At 50.0% G+C, this 13,401-nt stretch overlaps 1 protein-coding gene across 1 annotated transcript in view; it reads right to left on the bottom strand.

Annotated features, from left to right (window-relative positions):
* LOC140904662 (F-box/WD repeat-containing protein 7) overlaps nucleotides 1–13,401 on the bottom strand; it is a 42,978-nt gene that overhangs the window by 8,043 nt on the left and 21,534 nt on the right. Inside the window, 2 exon segments of the mRNA XM_073327106.2 lie at nucleotides 98–180; nucleotides 3,075–3,401. Of these exon segments, the coding sequence (XP_073183207.2) occupies nucleotides 98–180; nucleotides 3,075–3,401 (410 nt within the window).

Raw genomic sequence — 13,401 nt, 5'->3', positions numbered from 1 at the left:
CGAGCTGGTGCAGGCTGTCTGGCGGGCAGGGTGTGTGTGTGTGTATTGGTAAGTGGTGACCCCTTTTCCTGCTGCCCCAGGACAGCCCAAAGCTCACCTGCCGTACTCTGAGCCCTTGCAAAGCTTCTTGCCAGGGGACAGGGCCCTGCTGTCCAGGCCATGCTCCGACTTCCGCTTCATCTGCAAGCGGATGGGAGGGGGGAGATTGTTAGGCCAGGGGGACCCACAGTATAGCCCCCCAGAGGGCTAGGGGAGTCCCTGGGGGAGGGGGAGGGCAGGGATCACTAGGGAGGCATCTAGGCTGAAGACAGCCTGAGGGCCAGCTCCCAGCAGAGGAGGAGCATGAGCCTGACTCAGGCAGCAGCAGGGGACTCGGGGGACCCCTGGCAGCACAGGAGCCTGGGGGCCTGAGCCCCAAGCCTGGCCCAGCAGGGAGGAGACGCCCCATGCTGCACCCCTCAGGGCTGGAGCTTCCCAGCTCACTAGCTCCCAAGGCAACATGTGTCAGGCCCAGAGCAGTCCCTACACCAGGCCGGAGAACAGCTCCACTCCAGGCCCAGGCTACTCTCCGGGGAGGCTGGGCCTGAGGCCAGGCAGGGCCACGGTGCAGTCTCAGACACTCACCCCTCCCGAGGCAGCTTTCTCGGGAGCGGGAATCCCAGCCCCAAAGGCCAGGACAAGAAGCAAAGGACGAACAGCAAATGCTGGCAGGAGCTGAAGAATGGCGACCCCACATGGCGCAGCCAGCTGGCTTCTGGAGAGACCCTCAGGGACCCCCTGCCCTCCTCCACCCAGACCCAATACCACCCCCAACAGACAGAGAGACCCCATACCACCTCCTGACAGACAGAGACCCTGTACCATTCCCAGAGACCCCGTACCACCCCCACGCAGACAGAGACCCCATACTACCCCCATAGACCCCGCACCACCCCCAAACAGACAGAGACCCCGTACCACCCCCAGGCAGACAGAGACCCCTTACCACCCACAGACAGACAATGTTCCCTCTAATTTTTTCCATCCATGTGTGGAACAAATTTTGTTATGTGCACCGAGGTATGTGTGGATGTGCGTCACCAGTAGGAACAAAAAATCTAGATATAATATATATTTTTAAAAAGTTACCATAGGGATAATTACTTCAGACAGGACAGGTTAGGAATTTTAGAACTCATTACTCAAAAAATTAAATTTAAGTGTAAGAGAGAAAAAAAATTATGAAATGCACAGACCAGTCAAAACACTAAAATAAAATTTGAAAGAATAAAATTACAGAGAATATATGTGCATTGCTAGAACTACCAAGAAGTAACAACAAACAAAAATAACACAAATATGTGTTCGGAGATGAGTGTGAAAGACTCTGTGTGAAGTGGGCTGTAGCCCACGAAAGCTTATGCTCAAATACATGTGTTAGTCTCTAAGGTGCCACAAGTCCTCCTGTTCTTTTTGTGGATACAGATTAACAGGGCTGCTACTCTGAAATCTCTGTGTATGTGTGTGTATAGAGACACACAAACTCTGTGTGTGTGTAGACGTGTGTGTGCGTGCGCGCATGTGCACGCAGAGACAGGCTCTGTGTGTGTGTGCAGAGACAGACTGCGTGTGTGTATAGAGACACACAAACTGTGTGTGTGTAGACTGTGTGTGTACGTGTGTACGTGTGTGTGCGCGTGCAGAGAGACTGTGTACGTGTGTGTGTCTGTTTGCAGAGACACAGACTCTGCACACGCGCATATCTGTGTGTGTGAGAGAGAGAGATTGTGTGCGCTGGGGAAGTCTCTGAGAGACCGTGCGCTGTTTCCTTAAGTTAAAGGCACTCGCTCACCAGCTTTCAGACCTCAGACCCTTGGGGCTGTTCCCGCCCTGTGCTGGGGTGCACGGGGAGGGGGACACCCTGACATCAACACTCCGCCCCTGCACAGCCAGCAGGGGCTCCGGGGCAGAGGGCTGCTGAGCAGCGGGGGCAGGGCATCTGAACATGGGCTGCCAGCCTGATGGAGCCTCTCTGCTAACCAATCGCAGGGCACTTCGATCACTCCTGGGGCGCAGATTAGATGGGGCGCGGTTTAGAGGGAACACAGCTGACAGACCCCCGTGCCCCCCCCCAGAACCTGTGCCACCCCCCCCACAGACCCCGTGCCACCCCCCACAGACCCCAATCCACCCCCAACTCACAGACCCTGTGCCGACCCCCCCGATAGAGCGTCCCCTGTGCCCCCCCCACAGACCCGGTACTGCCCCCAACAGACCTTGTACCACCCCTGACAGCCCCCCATCAGATACCCCATACCACCCCCATCCCCCAAAAGAGCCCATACCACCCCCACCGCCGACAGACAGACCCTGTACCACCCCTTACAGACAGACCCCCATCAGACACCCCATACCATCCCCACCCCGAGAGAGCTCGTACCATCCCCACCGCCGACAGACAGACCCCCATCAGACACCCCATACCATCCCCACCCCGAGAGAGCTCGTACCATCCCCACCGCTGACAGACAGACCCTGTACCACCCCTTACAGACAGACCCCCATCAGACACCCCATACCACCCCCACCCTGAGAGAGCTCGTACCATCCCCACCGCCGACAGACAAACCCTGTACCACCCCTACCTCTCGACAGACAGACTGACCCCGTACCGCCACAGCACTTGACAGACAGACCCCCGCCATATCCCTCGACAGACCCTGTACCACACCCATCCCTGATAGAGACCCAGTACCATCCCCAACCCTCAACAGACAGACCAACCCAGTACTCCCAATCTAGAGCTGGCCCTGCCCCACAGGGCTCATTGTTCCACTCTCAGGCTGTGGGGAAATCCAGGTTTAATCTCTGCCCTAGTCAGGTGCTGTCCAGCTTCTCCTCCAGCCCTCCTCATGGGGTACAGAGACTCGGTACAGAGACTCGGGGCAGGGCTGGCCCTGGGCCTGCGGGGAGGTTCCCTTGTTCTTGGGAGAAGCCATCAGCCGGTGCCCCGTGGCAGCCCCCAGACCTGTACGCGCTCATCCCTATCGTGCAGGGAAGCCCCGACGGGCTCGTGGCTGCCCTGCCCCCGTTACCTTTGGCCGCACATGTCGGATGAGGCTGCCCTCCTCGGTCCTCTCCAGATAGTCAATCCAGCGCTCCCCAATGGTGTAATAGAAATAGACGTCACTGCCGTCCTCCCCTTCATCACTGCAGCAGCTCCCCTCCTCCTCCTCCTGTGCCCCACAGACTCTGGAGCTGGCAGGCTCCAGCCCCCCATGGCCGGCCAGCTCCTCGGGCTCCTGCCCCACTCGCACTCTGGAGCCATTGGACTCTGGACCAGAACCCCCTTCAACACCTGAGCAATCCGATTCCTCCGACTCCCAGGCAGCCTGGACGCCGTTCTCCTCCTCAGCCAGCACCTGCAAGACACAGCGGCATGGGGTCAGGGGTCTGCGCACCCCCAGGCAGCTCACTGGTGGGGTCTGGGTGGGGAACAGCTTCTCCTGCTGACAGCCAGGTGCTGCATGGCAGAGCGCAGGGATGGCAGGCACCACAATGACGCACGGAGCCCTGTTCTGAGGACGTGAGGGCCAACGGGTCCCTTCTTCCACAGCCAGACCCAGCCAGGGGGAAGGGCCACAGGCACCTGGCATGAGTGGACAGCACCAGTGCCCTATTCAAAGGCTGTCAGGGCCTGCAGCCACCTAGCAGGGCCCCAGAGCCCCCGTAACACAGGGCTGGAAGTCACACGCACTCTGCTAATGCGGTAACCCCAGTGCTCCCAACCCAGCAGCGTTTAGCTGCTTTAACAGCTCTCCGCAGCACTAACAGCGGAGCTGGGACCCGTCCCAGACTGGAGCAGCCCCCCCAGAGTCCTGCAGGTCCAGCTCCTCTTGCCTGGCCCTTGGCAGCAAGCTGGGCCCTGCACCAGGTGGTTGCCAAAGGGTAGATGCCGGGTGGGACAGAGTGACCTCCCCTTCAGACCAGGGCAGGGCACAGACTTTGCTCTGGACTCTCCTTAGATCTTGAGAAACTGGATCTTCCAAAAACGATAGATAACTTTCTAACACCCAACACCAGAAAGGGGAGGGGGGGTGAGAAAACCTGGATTTGTGCTGGAAATGGCCCACCTTGATTATCATACACATTGTAAAGAGAAAAGGAGTACTTGTGGCACCTTAGAGACTAACCAATTTATTTGAGCATGAGCTTTCGTGAGCTACAGCTCACTTCATCAGATGTTTACCGTGGAAACTGCAGCAGACTTTATATACACACAGAAATCATGAAACAATACCTCCTCCCACCCCACTGTCCTGCTGGTAATAGCTTATCTAAAGTGATCAACAGGTGGGACATTTCCAGCACAAATCCAGGTTTTCTCACCCTCCACCCCCCCACACAAATTCACTCTCCTGCTGGTGCTAGCCCATCCAAAGTGACAACTCTTTACATAATCAAGTCGGGCTATTTCCTGCATAGATCAAGGTTCTCTCACATCCCCCCCACCCCCATACACACACAAACTCACTCTCCTGCTGGTAATAGCTCATCTAAACTGACCATTCTCCAGGTTTAAATCCAAGTTAAACCAGAACATCTGGGGGGGGGGGGTAGGAAAAAACAAGAGGAAACAGGCTACCTTGCATAATGACTTAGCCACTCCCAGTCTCTATTTAAGCCTAAATTAATAGTATCCAATTTGCAAATGAATTCCAATTCAGCAGTTTCTCGCTGGAGTCTGGATTTGAAGTTTTTTTGTTTTAAGATAGCGACCTTCATGTCTGTGATTGCGTGACCAGAGAGATTGAAGTGTTCTCCGACTGGTTTATGAATGTTATAATTCTTGACATCTGATTTGTGTCCATTTATTCTTTTACGTAGAGACTGTCCAGTTTGACCAATGTACATGGCAGAGGGGCATTGCTGGCACATGATGGCATAGATCACATTGGTGGATGTGCAGGTGAACGAGCCTCTGATAGTGTGGCTGATGTTATTAGGCCCTGTGATGGTGTCCCCTGAATAGATATGTGGGCACAATTGGCAACGGGTTTTGTTGCAAGGATAAGTTCCTGGGTTAGTGGTTCTGTTGTGTGGTATGTGGTTGTTGGTGAGTATTTGCTTCAGGTTGCGGGGCTGTCTGTAGGCAAGGACTGGCCTGTCTCCCAAGACTTGTGAGAGTGTTGGGTCATCCTTTAGGATAGGTCACTTTGGATGGGCTATTACCAGCAGGAGAGTGAGTTTGTGTGTGGTGGGGGCGGAGGGTGAGAAAACCTGGATTTGTGCTGGAAATGGCCCAACTTGATTATCATACACATTGTAAGGAGAGTGATCACTTTAGATAAGCTATTACCAGCAGGAGAGTGGGGTGGGAGGAGGTATTGTTTCATGATCTCTGTGTGTATATAATGTCTTCTGCAGTTTCCACGGTATGCATCCGATCAAGTGAGCTGTAGCTCACGAAAGCTTATGCTCAAATAAATTGGTTAGTCTCTAAGGTGCCACAAGTACCCCTTTTCTTATCCCGGACTGCATACTGACACAGCCAAACCATCGCTAGCCTGGAAGTGGGCCGTGGCCTACGGACCAGGATCATCAGCCAGTTACATTTGATGAGGGCAAAGAGAGACATGCCCCAACCAGTAATAAACACTTGGCTCCTCAGAAGGGCTAGTTCCCAAAGCCTAGGGAAAATGTGGACAGAGAAACGTGAATAGAAACGGGGAGCTCTCGAAGAGGTTGTTAGATGGCCAAAAAGCCACAATGTCCCCAAGGAAGAGTTTACTTGGCTCGCAACCCGCCCTGTTCAGTGGGGAAGTGAAGGGAGCAATCAGACATCAAACAGCAGCACAGAACGCATGGGAACGGGGGAAATCTATAGCAATCAGTACAACACAATGTCCCAGGAGGCACCCAAGACGCCCTGCCCTTTGCCCATCATCCCGACACTGGCAGGTCTGAGCGGGAGCAGATCAGCAGTGAGGTTGGGGGCTTTGGGAGCAAGGGGGAACACGCTGTGTTCCTGTCCACCCTCCCAGTGGAAGGTGAGGGCCCCGACAGGAAAAGGCGAGTCCTGAAGATGAATGCACGGCTGCACAGATGGTGTAGATGGAAGGCTCTGGCCTCCTTGACCGTGGGATACTGTGCTGGGAAGAGATGGGGCTCACCTGACCAAGAAGGGGAAGAGCAGCTTTGCACACCGACTTGCCAGCTCAGTGAAGAGGGCTTTGAACTAAGTTCCCAGGGGGCAGGGGACAAAACCCCCAGGGAGGTATAAAAAAGTCTCTCTCTGACCTTACCAAAGGGATAAGTGTTTGGCTGGGGCAGAAGGGGGATGGAAAATGACAAGACAGATGTAGCAGCAACAAGAGGGAATTGCTCCACATCTTAGATGTCTGCCCATAAATGCAAGGAGCATGGGGGATAAACAGGAAGTGTTAGTACACAAGCTAAATGATGACTCAAGTGGCCTCCCAGTGACTTGGTAAGATAACTCTCCTGATTGGAATACTGGCACGCAGGGGTACAGGACGGCCAGGAAGGGAAGAGGGCAGAAGGGTTGCCTTACACACCAAGAATATATTCACGTGTTCTGAGGTCCAGAAGGAGGGGACAGGCAGACCAGCTAAAAGGCTTAGGGTGAAGGTAAAGTGGGAAAAAAGAAGGGGGATGTCATTAGGGGTCTGCTACAGACTGTTAGGGGGCTTATTCCTTCACCCACTTACTGCCCTGGTCCTTCTCGCATGAACAGAGAGCAACAATACCCGAAGTCCAAAGGTGCAAACAATTCGATGTTTATTGGGGTGAACTTCCAGCAAGCATGATTCCAGTTTCCTTCCTTAGTATCCTCCTTCCCAGCTCTGACACCACAGAGCCTTACACCTGTGTCCCTGTTCCCATTTCCCCCTTTAGCAAAACATGATTCCAATTTTCTTACCCCCATTCCCTGCTCCCATTTCCCACACCCACATGCCCATGCCCACCCCCAGTCACTTCCTCATTGACTACAGATTATATAGTAAAACTTGAGTTCTGCTTAGCTATACCTTAACCAATCATTTTCCTGAAATTTAACTAACCAATCCTAACATGTGCTGGATTTGTGCTGGAAATGGCCCAACCTGATGATCACTTTAGATAAGCTATTACCAGCAGGACAGTGGGGTGGGAGGAGGTATTGTTTCATATTCTCTGTGTGTATATAAAGTCTGCTGCAGTTTCCATGGTATGCATCCGATGAAGTATTTCAAGGATGCATACTGGCTGTATTTCAAGGAATCCCTGTTGAGGTTACAGGGACAAACCATCCCGATGAGTCGAAAGAATAGTAAATATGGCAGGCGACCAACTTGGCTTAATGGTGAAATCCTAGCGGATCTTAAACATAAAAAAGAAGCTTACAAGAAGTGGAAGGTTGGACATATGACCAGGGAAGAGTATAAAAATATTGCTCGGGCATGTAGGAATGTTATCAGGAGGGCCAAATCGCACCTGGAGCTGCAGCTAGCCAGAGATGTCAAGAGTAACAAGAAGGGTTTCTACAGGTATGTTGGCAACAAGAAGAAAGCCAAGGAATGTGTGGGCCCCTTACTGAATGAGGGAGGCAACCTAGTGACAGAGGATGTGGAAAAAGCTAATGTACTCAATGCTTTTTTTGCCTCTGTTTTCACTAACAAGGTCAGCTCCCAGACTGCTGCGCTGGGCATCACAAAATGCGGAAGAGATGGCCAGCCCTCTGTGGAGATAGAGGCGGTTAGGGACTATTTAGAAAAGCTGGACGTGCACAAGTCCATGGGGCCGGACGAGTTGCATCCGAGAGTGCTGAAGGAATTGGCGGCTGTGATTGCAGAGCCACTGGCCATTATCTTTGAAAACTCGTGGCGAACCGGGGAAGTCCCGGATGACTGGAAAAAGGCTAATGTAGTGCCAATCTTTAAAAAAGGGAAGAAGGAAGATCCTGGGAACTACAGGCCAGTCAGCCTCACCTCAGTCCCTGGAAAAATCATGGAGCAGGTCCTCAAAGAATCAATCCTGAAGCACTTGCATGAGAGGAAAGTGATCAGGAACAGCCAGCATGGATTCACCAAGGGAAGGTCATGCCTGACTAATCTAATCGCCTTTTATGATGAGATTACTGGTTCTGTGGATGAAGGGAAAGCAGTGGATGTATTGTTTCTTGACTTTAGCAAAGCTTTTGACACGGTCTCCCATAGTATTCTTGTCAGCAAGTTAAGGAAGTATGGGCTGGATGAATGCACTATAAGGTGGGTAGAAAGCTGGCTAAATTGTCGGGCTCAACGGGTAGTGATCAATGGCTCCATGTCTAGTTGGCAGCCGGTATCAAGTGGAGTGCCCCAAGGGTCGGTCCTGGGGCCGGTTTTATTCAATATCTTCATAAATGATCTGGAAGATGGTGTGGATTGCACTCTCAGCAAATTTGCGGATGATACTAAACTGGGAGGAGTGGTAGATACGCTGGAGGGGAGGGATAGGATACAGAAGGACCTAGACCAATTGGAAGATTGGGCCAAAAGGAATCTGATGAGGTTCAATAAGGATAAGTGCAGGGTCCTGCACTTAGGACGGAAGAACCCAATGCACAGCTACAGACTAGGGACCGAATGGCTAGGCAGCAGTTCTGCAGAAAAGGACCTAGGGGTGACAGTGGACGAGAAGCTGGATATGAGTCAGCAGTGTGCCCTTGTTGCCAAGAAGGCCAATGGCATTTTGGGATGTATAAGTAGGGGCATAGCGAGCAGATCGAGGGACGTGATCGTTCCCCTCTATTCGACATTGGTGAGGCCTCATCTGGAGTACTGTGTCCAGTTTTGGGCCCCACACTTCAAGAAGGATGTGGATAAATTGGAGAGAGTCCAGCGAAGGGCAACAAAAATGATTAGGGGACTGGAACACATGACTTATGAGGAGAGGCTGAGGGAGCTGGGATTGTTTAGCCTGCAGAAGAGAAGAATGAGGGGGGATTTGATAGCTGCTTTCAACTACCTGAAAGGGGGTTCCAAAGAGGATGGCTCTAGACTGTTCTCAATGGTAGCAGATGACAGAACGAGGAGTAATGGTCTCAAGTTGCAGTGGGGGAGGTTTAGATTGGATATTAGGAAAAACTTTTTCACTAAGAGGGTGGTGAAACACTGGAATGCGTTACCTAGGGAGGTGGTAGAATCTCCTTCCTTAGAGGTTTTTAAGGTCAGGCTTGACAAAGCCCTGGCTGGGATGATTTAACTGGGAATTGGTCCTGCTTTGAGCAGGGGGTTGGACTAGATGACCTTCTGGGGTCCCTTCCAACCCTGATATTCTATGATTCTATGATTCTAAGTGAGCTGTAGCTCACGAAAGCTTATGCTCTAATAAATTGGTTAGTCTCTAAGGTGCCACAAGTACTCCTTTTCTTTTTGCGAATACAGACTAACACGGCTGTTACTCTGAAACCAATCCTAACATATTGTAACATGATTATGTAACCAATTATATCCCACCACCTTAATTAGTTTACACCCAGCAAAATTAATTATACAGCAGACAGGAACAATCACAGAACCAGACAGAGATTATACAGACAAACAACAGCAAAGTGGGAACTATAATGACAAGACAATACAGAAGTGAGGATTTCACATCCCAGCTATTGATAAGTGAGTTCTTGCCAGACAGGATGCTATCAAACTAAGTTTCCTTTTACATTTTCTAGGCACTTCCTTTTCTCTGGAGGTGATAGGAACTATCAGGACAGGATTGTATTCCTAACAGCCGAATAGCACCTTATTTCAGTGTGACTAGTTTGGAATGTGAGGATGTGACTGTTTGCTTCCCAGCTTATGGCTGCCTCTGCTGCTTAGCCAAAGGCCTGAGCCTAACCACAGGGCCACAAACTGTCACAGTAAGAGAAGGCCCTTACACTGGCAGACAGTGGTTTTGATTCTTTCTTTTATACCTCTGGAACTAGCCAAGTGATAAGAATACACCTAAATTCTTAAAGTACAGGCCTTTGCAGACAGGCCTGAATATCTATATCCTAACACAGACCAGATCATCGGGACAAGGAGGTGGATGAGGCGTTTTAGAATAACAAAAATCTCTGAAATACAAGACCAGGTAGTAATGGGGGACTTGAACTACTCAGGCATCTACTGGGAATGTCATACGGGAAAACACACAACCTCCAGTAAGTTCTGTGAACGTACTGGAGACAACTCTTAGTTTCCAGTGAAGGAAGTAACCAGTGGAACGGCCATTTCAGACGTGATTCTGCCTATCGGGGAAGAACTGCCTGTGAATCTGAAGGTTGAGGCAATGTGGGTGAAAGTGATCCTGAAATGAGGGATTTAATGATTCTAAGGCAGTGGTTTTCAACTCGTGGTTTGAGGACCCCTGGGGGTCTACCAACCATGTCTAAGATTTCCAAAGGGTCTGCACCTCATTTGAAATGTTTTAGGGGTCCACAGACAAGACAAGGTTGAAAACCACCGTGGTAAGGAAAGAAAGGCATGAGAGCAGCAGAATAAAGACAATGGACGTCTAAAAGTCGACAGTAACAAACTCAGGGAACTGGTAGGTGAGGTCCCATGGGAAGAAAATCTAAGGGATAAAGGAGTTCAGGAGACCTGGCAGTTTCTGAGAGAGACAACATTAAAGGTGCAAAGATCGGAGAGATAGTAAGAGGCCAATATGGCTCCATCCGGAACTCCTGAATGGCCTGAAAAACAAAAGGGAATGCTACAAAAAGTGGAAACATGGACAAACTGCTAAGGAGGAGTACAAAAGAGTGGAACAAGCATGTAGGGACAAAATCTGAAAGGCTAAGGAACAAAATGTGTTACACCTAGAAAGGGATATAAAAGGCAGTAGGACAAGGATTTATAAATACATTAGGTGCAAGAGAAAAGACAAAGAAAACTGTAGGTCCTCTACTTAGCAGGGAAGGAGAGTTAATAATGGACAACTTCAAGAAAGCTGACACACTTAATACCTACTTTGCTTCAGCCTTCACTAAAAACACTCAACGCAATTAACAACAACAACAAGGGGGAGGAAAGGAAGCCAGAATAGGGAAGGAACAGGTTAAAGGCTAATGTAGTGCCAATCTTTAAAAAAGGGAAGAAGGAGGATCCTGGGAACTACAGGCCAGTCAGCCTCACCTCAGTCCCTGGAAAAATCATGGACCAGGTCCTCAAAGAATCAATCCTGATGCACTTGCATGAGAGGAAAGTGATCAGGAACAGCCAGCATGGATTCACCAAGGGAAGGTCATGCCTGACTAATCTAATAGCTTTTTATGATGATATTACTGGTTCTGTGGATGAAGGGAAAGCAGTGGATGTATTGTTTCTTGACTTTAGCAAAGCTTTTGACACGGTCTCCCACAGTATTCTTGTCAGCAAGTTAAGGAAGTATGGGCTGGATGAATGCACTATAAGGTGGGTAGAAAGCTGGCTAGATTGTCGGGCTCAACGGGTAGTGATCAATGGCTCCATGTCTAGTTGGCAGCCGGTGTCAAGTGGAGTGCCCCAAGGGTCGGTCCTGGGGCCGGTTTTGTTCAATATCTTCATAAATGATCTGGAGGATGGTGTGGATTGCACTCTCAGCAAATTTGCGGATGATACTAAACTGGGAGGAGTGGTAGATACGCTGGAGGGGAGGGATAGGATACAGAGGGACCTAGACAAATTGGAGGATTGGGCCAAAAGAAATCTGATGAGGTTCAATAAGGATAAGTGCAGGGTCCTGCACTTAGGATGGAAGAATCCAATGCACCGCTACAGACTAGGGACCGAATGGCTAGGCAGCAGTTCTGCGGAAAAGGACCTAGGGGTGACAGTGGACGAGAAGCTGGATATGAGTCAGCAGTGTGCCCTTGTTGCCAAGAAGGCCAATGGCATTTTGGGATGTATAAGTAGGGGCATAGCGAGCAGATCGAGGGACGTGATCGTTCCCCTCTCTTCGACATTGGTGAGGCCTCATCTGGAGTACTGTGTCCAGTTTTGGGCCCCACACTTCAAGAAGGATGTGGATAAATTGGAGAGAGTCCAGGGAAGGGCAACAAAAATGATTAGGGGACTGGAACACATGACTTATGAGGAGAGGCTGAGGGAGCTGGGATTGTTTAGCCTGCAGAAGAGAAGAATGAAGGGGGATTTGATAGCTGCTTTCAACTACCTGAAAGGGGGTTCCAAAGAGGATGGCTCTAGACTGTTCTCAATGGTAGCAGATGACAGAACGAGGAGTAATGGTCTCAAGTTGCAGTGGGGTAGGTTTAGATTGGATATTAGGAAAAACTTTTTCACTAAGAGGGTGGTGAAACACTGGAATGCGTTACCTAGGGAGGTGGTAGAATCTCCTTCCTTAGAGGTTTTTAAGGTCAGGCTTGACAAAGCCTTGGCTGGGATGATTTAACTGGGAATTGGTCCTGCTTCAAGCAGGGGGTTGGACTAGATGACCTTCAGGGGTCCCTTCCAACCCTGATATTCTATGATTCTATGATAAAGAATATTTAGATAAGTGAGATGTATTCAAATGAGCAAGGCCTGATGAAATTCACCTTGGGGTAGTTAAGGAACTAGTTGAAGCAATCTTGGAACTGTTAGAGATGGTCTTTGAGAACTCCTGGAGGAGGGGTGAAGTCCCAGAGGACTGGAGAAGGGCAAAAGGGGAACAAAGGACCTAGAGAATTAACTATAGACCAGTCAACCTAACTTTGATACCTGGAAAGACATCGGAACAAGCTATTCGGCAACCAACCCTGTAAGCACTTGGAGGATAATAAGATTATAAGGACTAGCCAACATGGATTTGTCAAGAACAAATCATGGCAAACCAACCTCATTTCCTTCTCTGACAGAGTGACTGACCTAGTGGATGGGAGAATGCTCTAGACGTGATGTATCTTGATTTTAGCAAGGCTTTTGACACAGTTCCACATGCCATTCTCATAAGCAAACTAGGGAAATGTAGTCTAGATTAAATTACTATAAGATGAGTGCACAACTGGTTGAAAGACCAGACTCAAGGAGTATTTATCAATGGGTCACTGTGAGGTTCGGCAGGGGTCAGTCCTGGGTTCATAAATGACTTACATAATGGAGTGGAGAATACAGTTTTGTAGATGTGAGGGAGATTCAGCAACTCGTCTTCACTGTTGAGGAAATGAGGTAGACTCCCAAACCTGAGCCATTCTTTTTGGGTGATAGATCTGAGGAACTGTCCCAAATTGACGTATCATTAGAGAAGGTTTTGGAACAAATTGATAAACTAAACAATAGTAAGTCTCCAGGACTGGATGGGATTCACCCAAGAGTTCTAAAGGAACTCAAATGTGAAATTGCAGGACTACTAACTGTCATCTGTAACCTATCATTTAAATCAGCTTCTGTACCAAATGACTGGAGGATAGCTAATGTGACA

The sequence above is a fragment of the Lepidochelys kempii genome, chromosome 1, assembly GCF_965140285.1.
Source record: "Lepidochelys kempii isolate rLepKem1 chromosome 1, rLepKem1.hap1, whole genome shotgun sequence".
NCBI lineage: Eukaryota > Metazoa > Chordata > Testudines > Cheloniidae > Lepidochelys > Lepidochelys kempii.
Note: the sequence above shows the minus strand (reverse complement) of the source record. Positions and strands in the feature narration are given on the sequence as shown.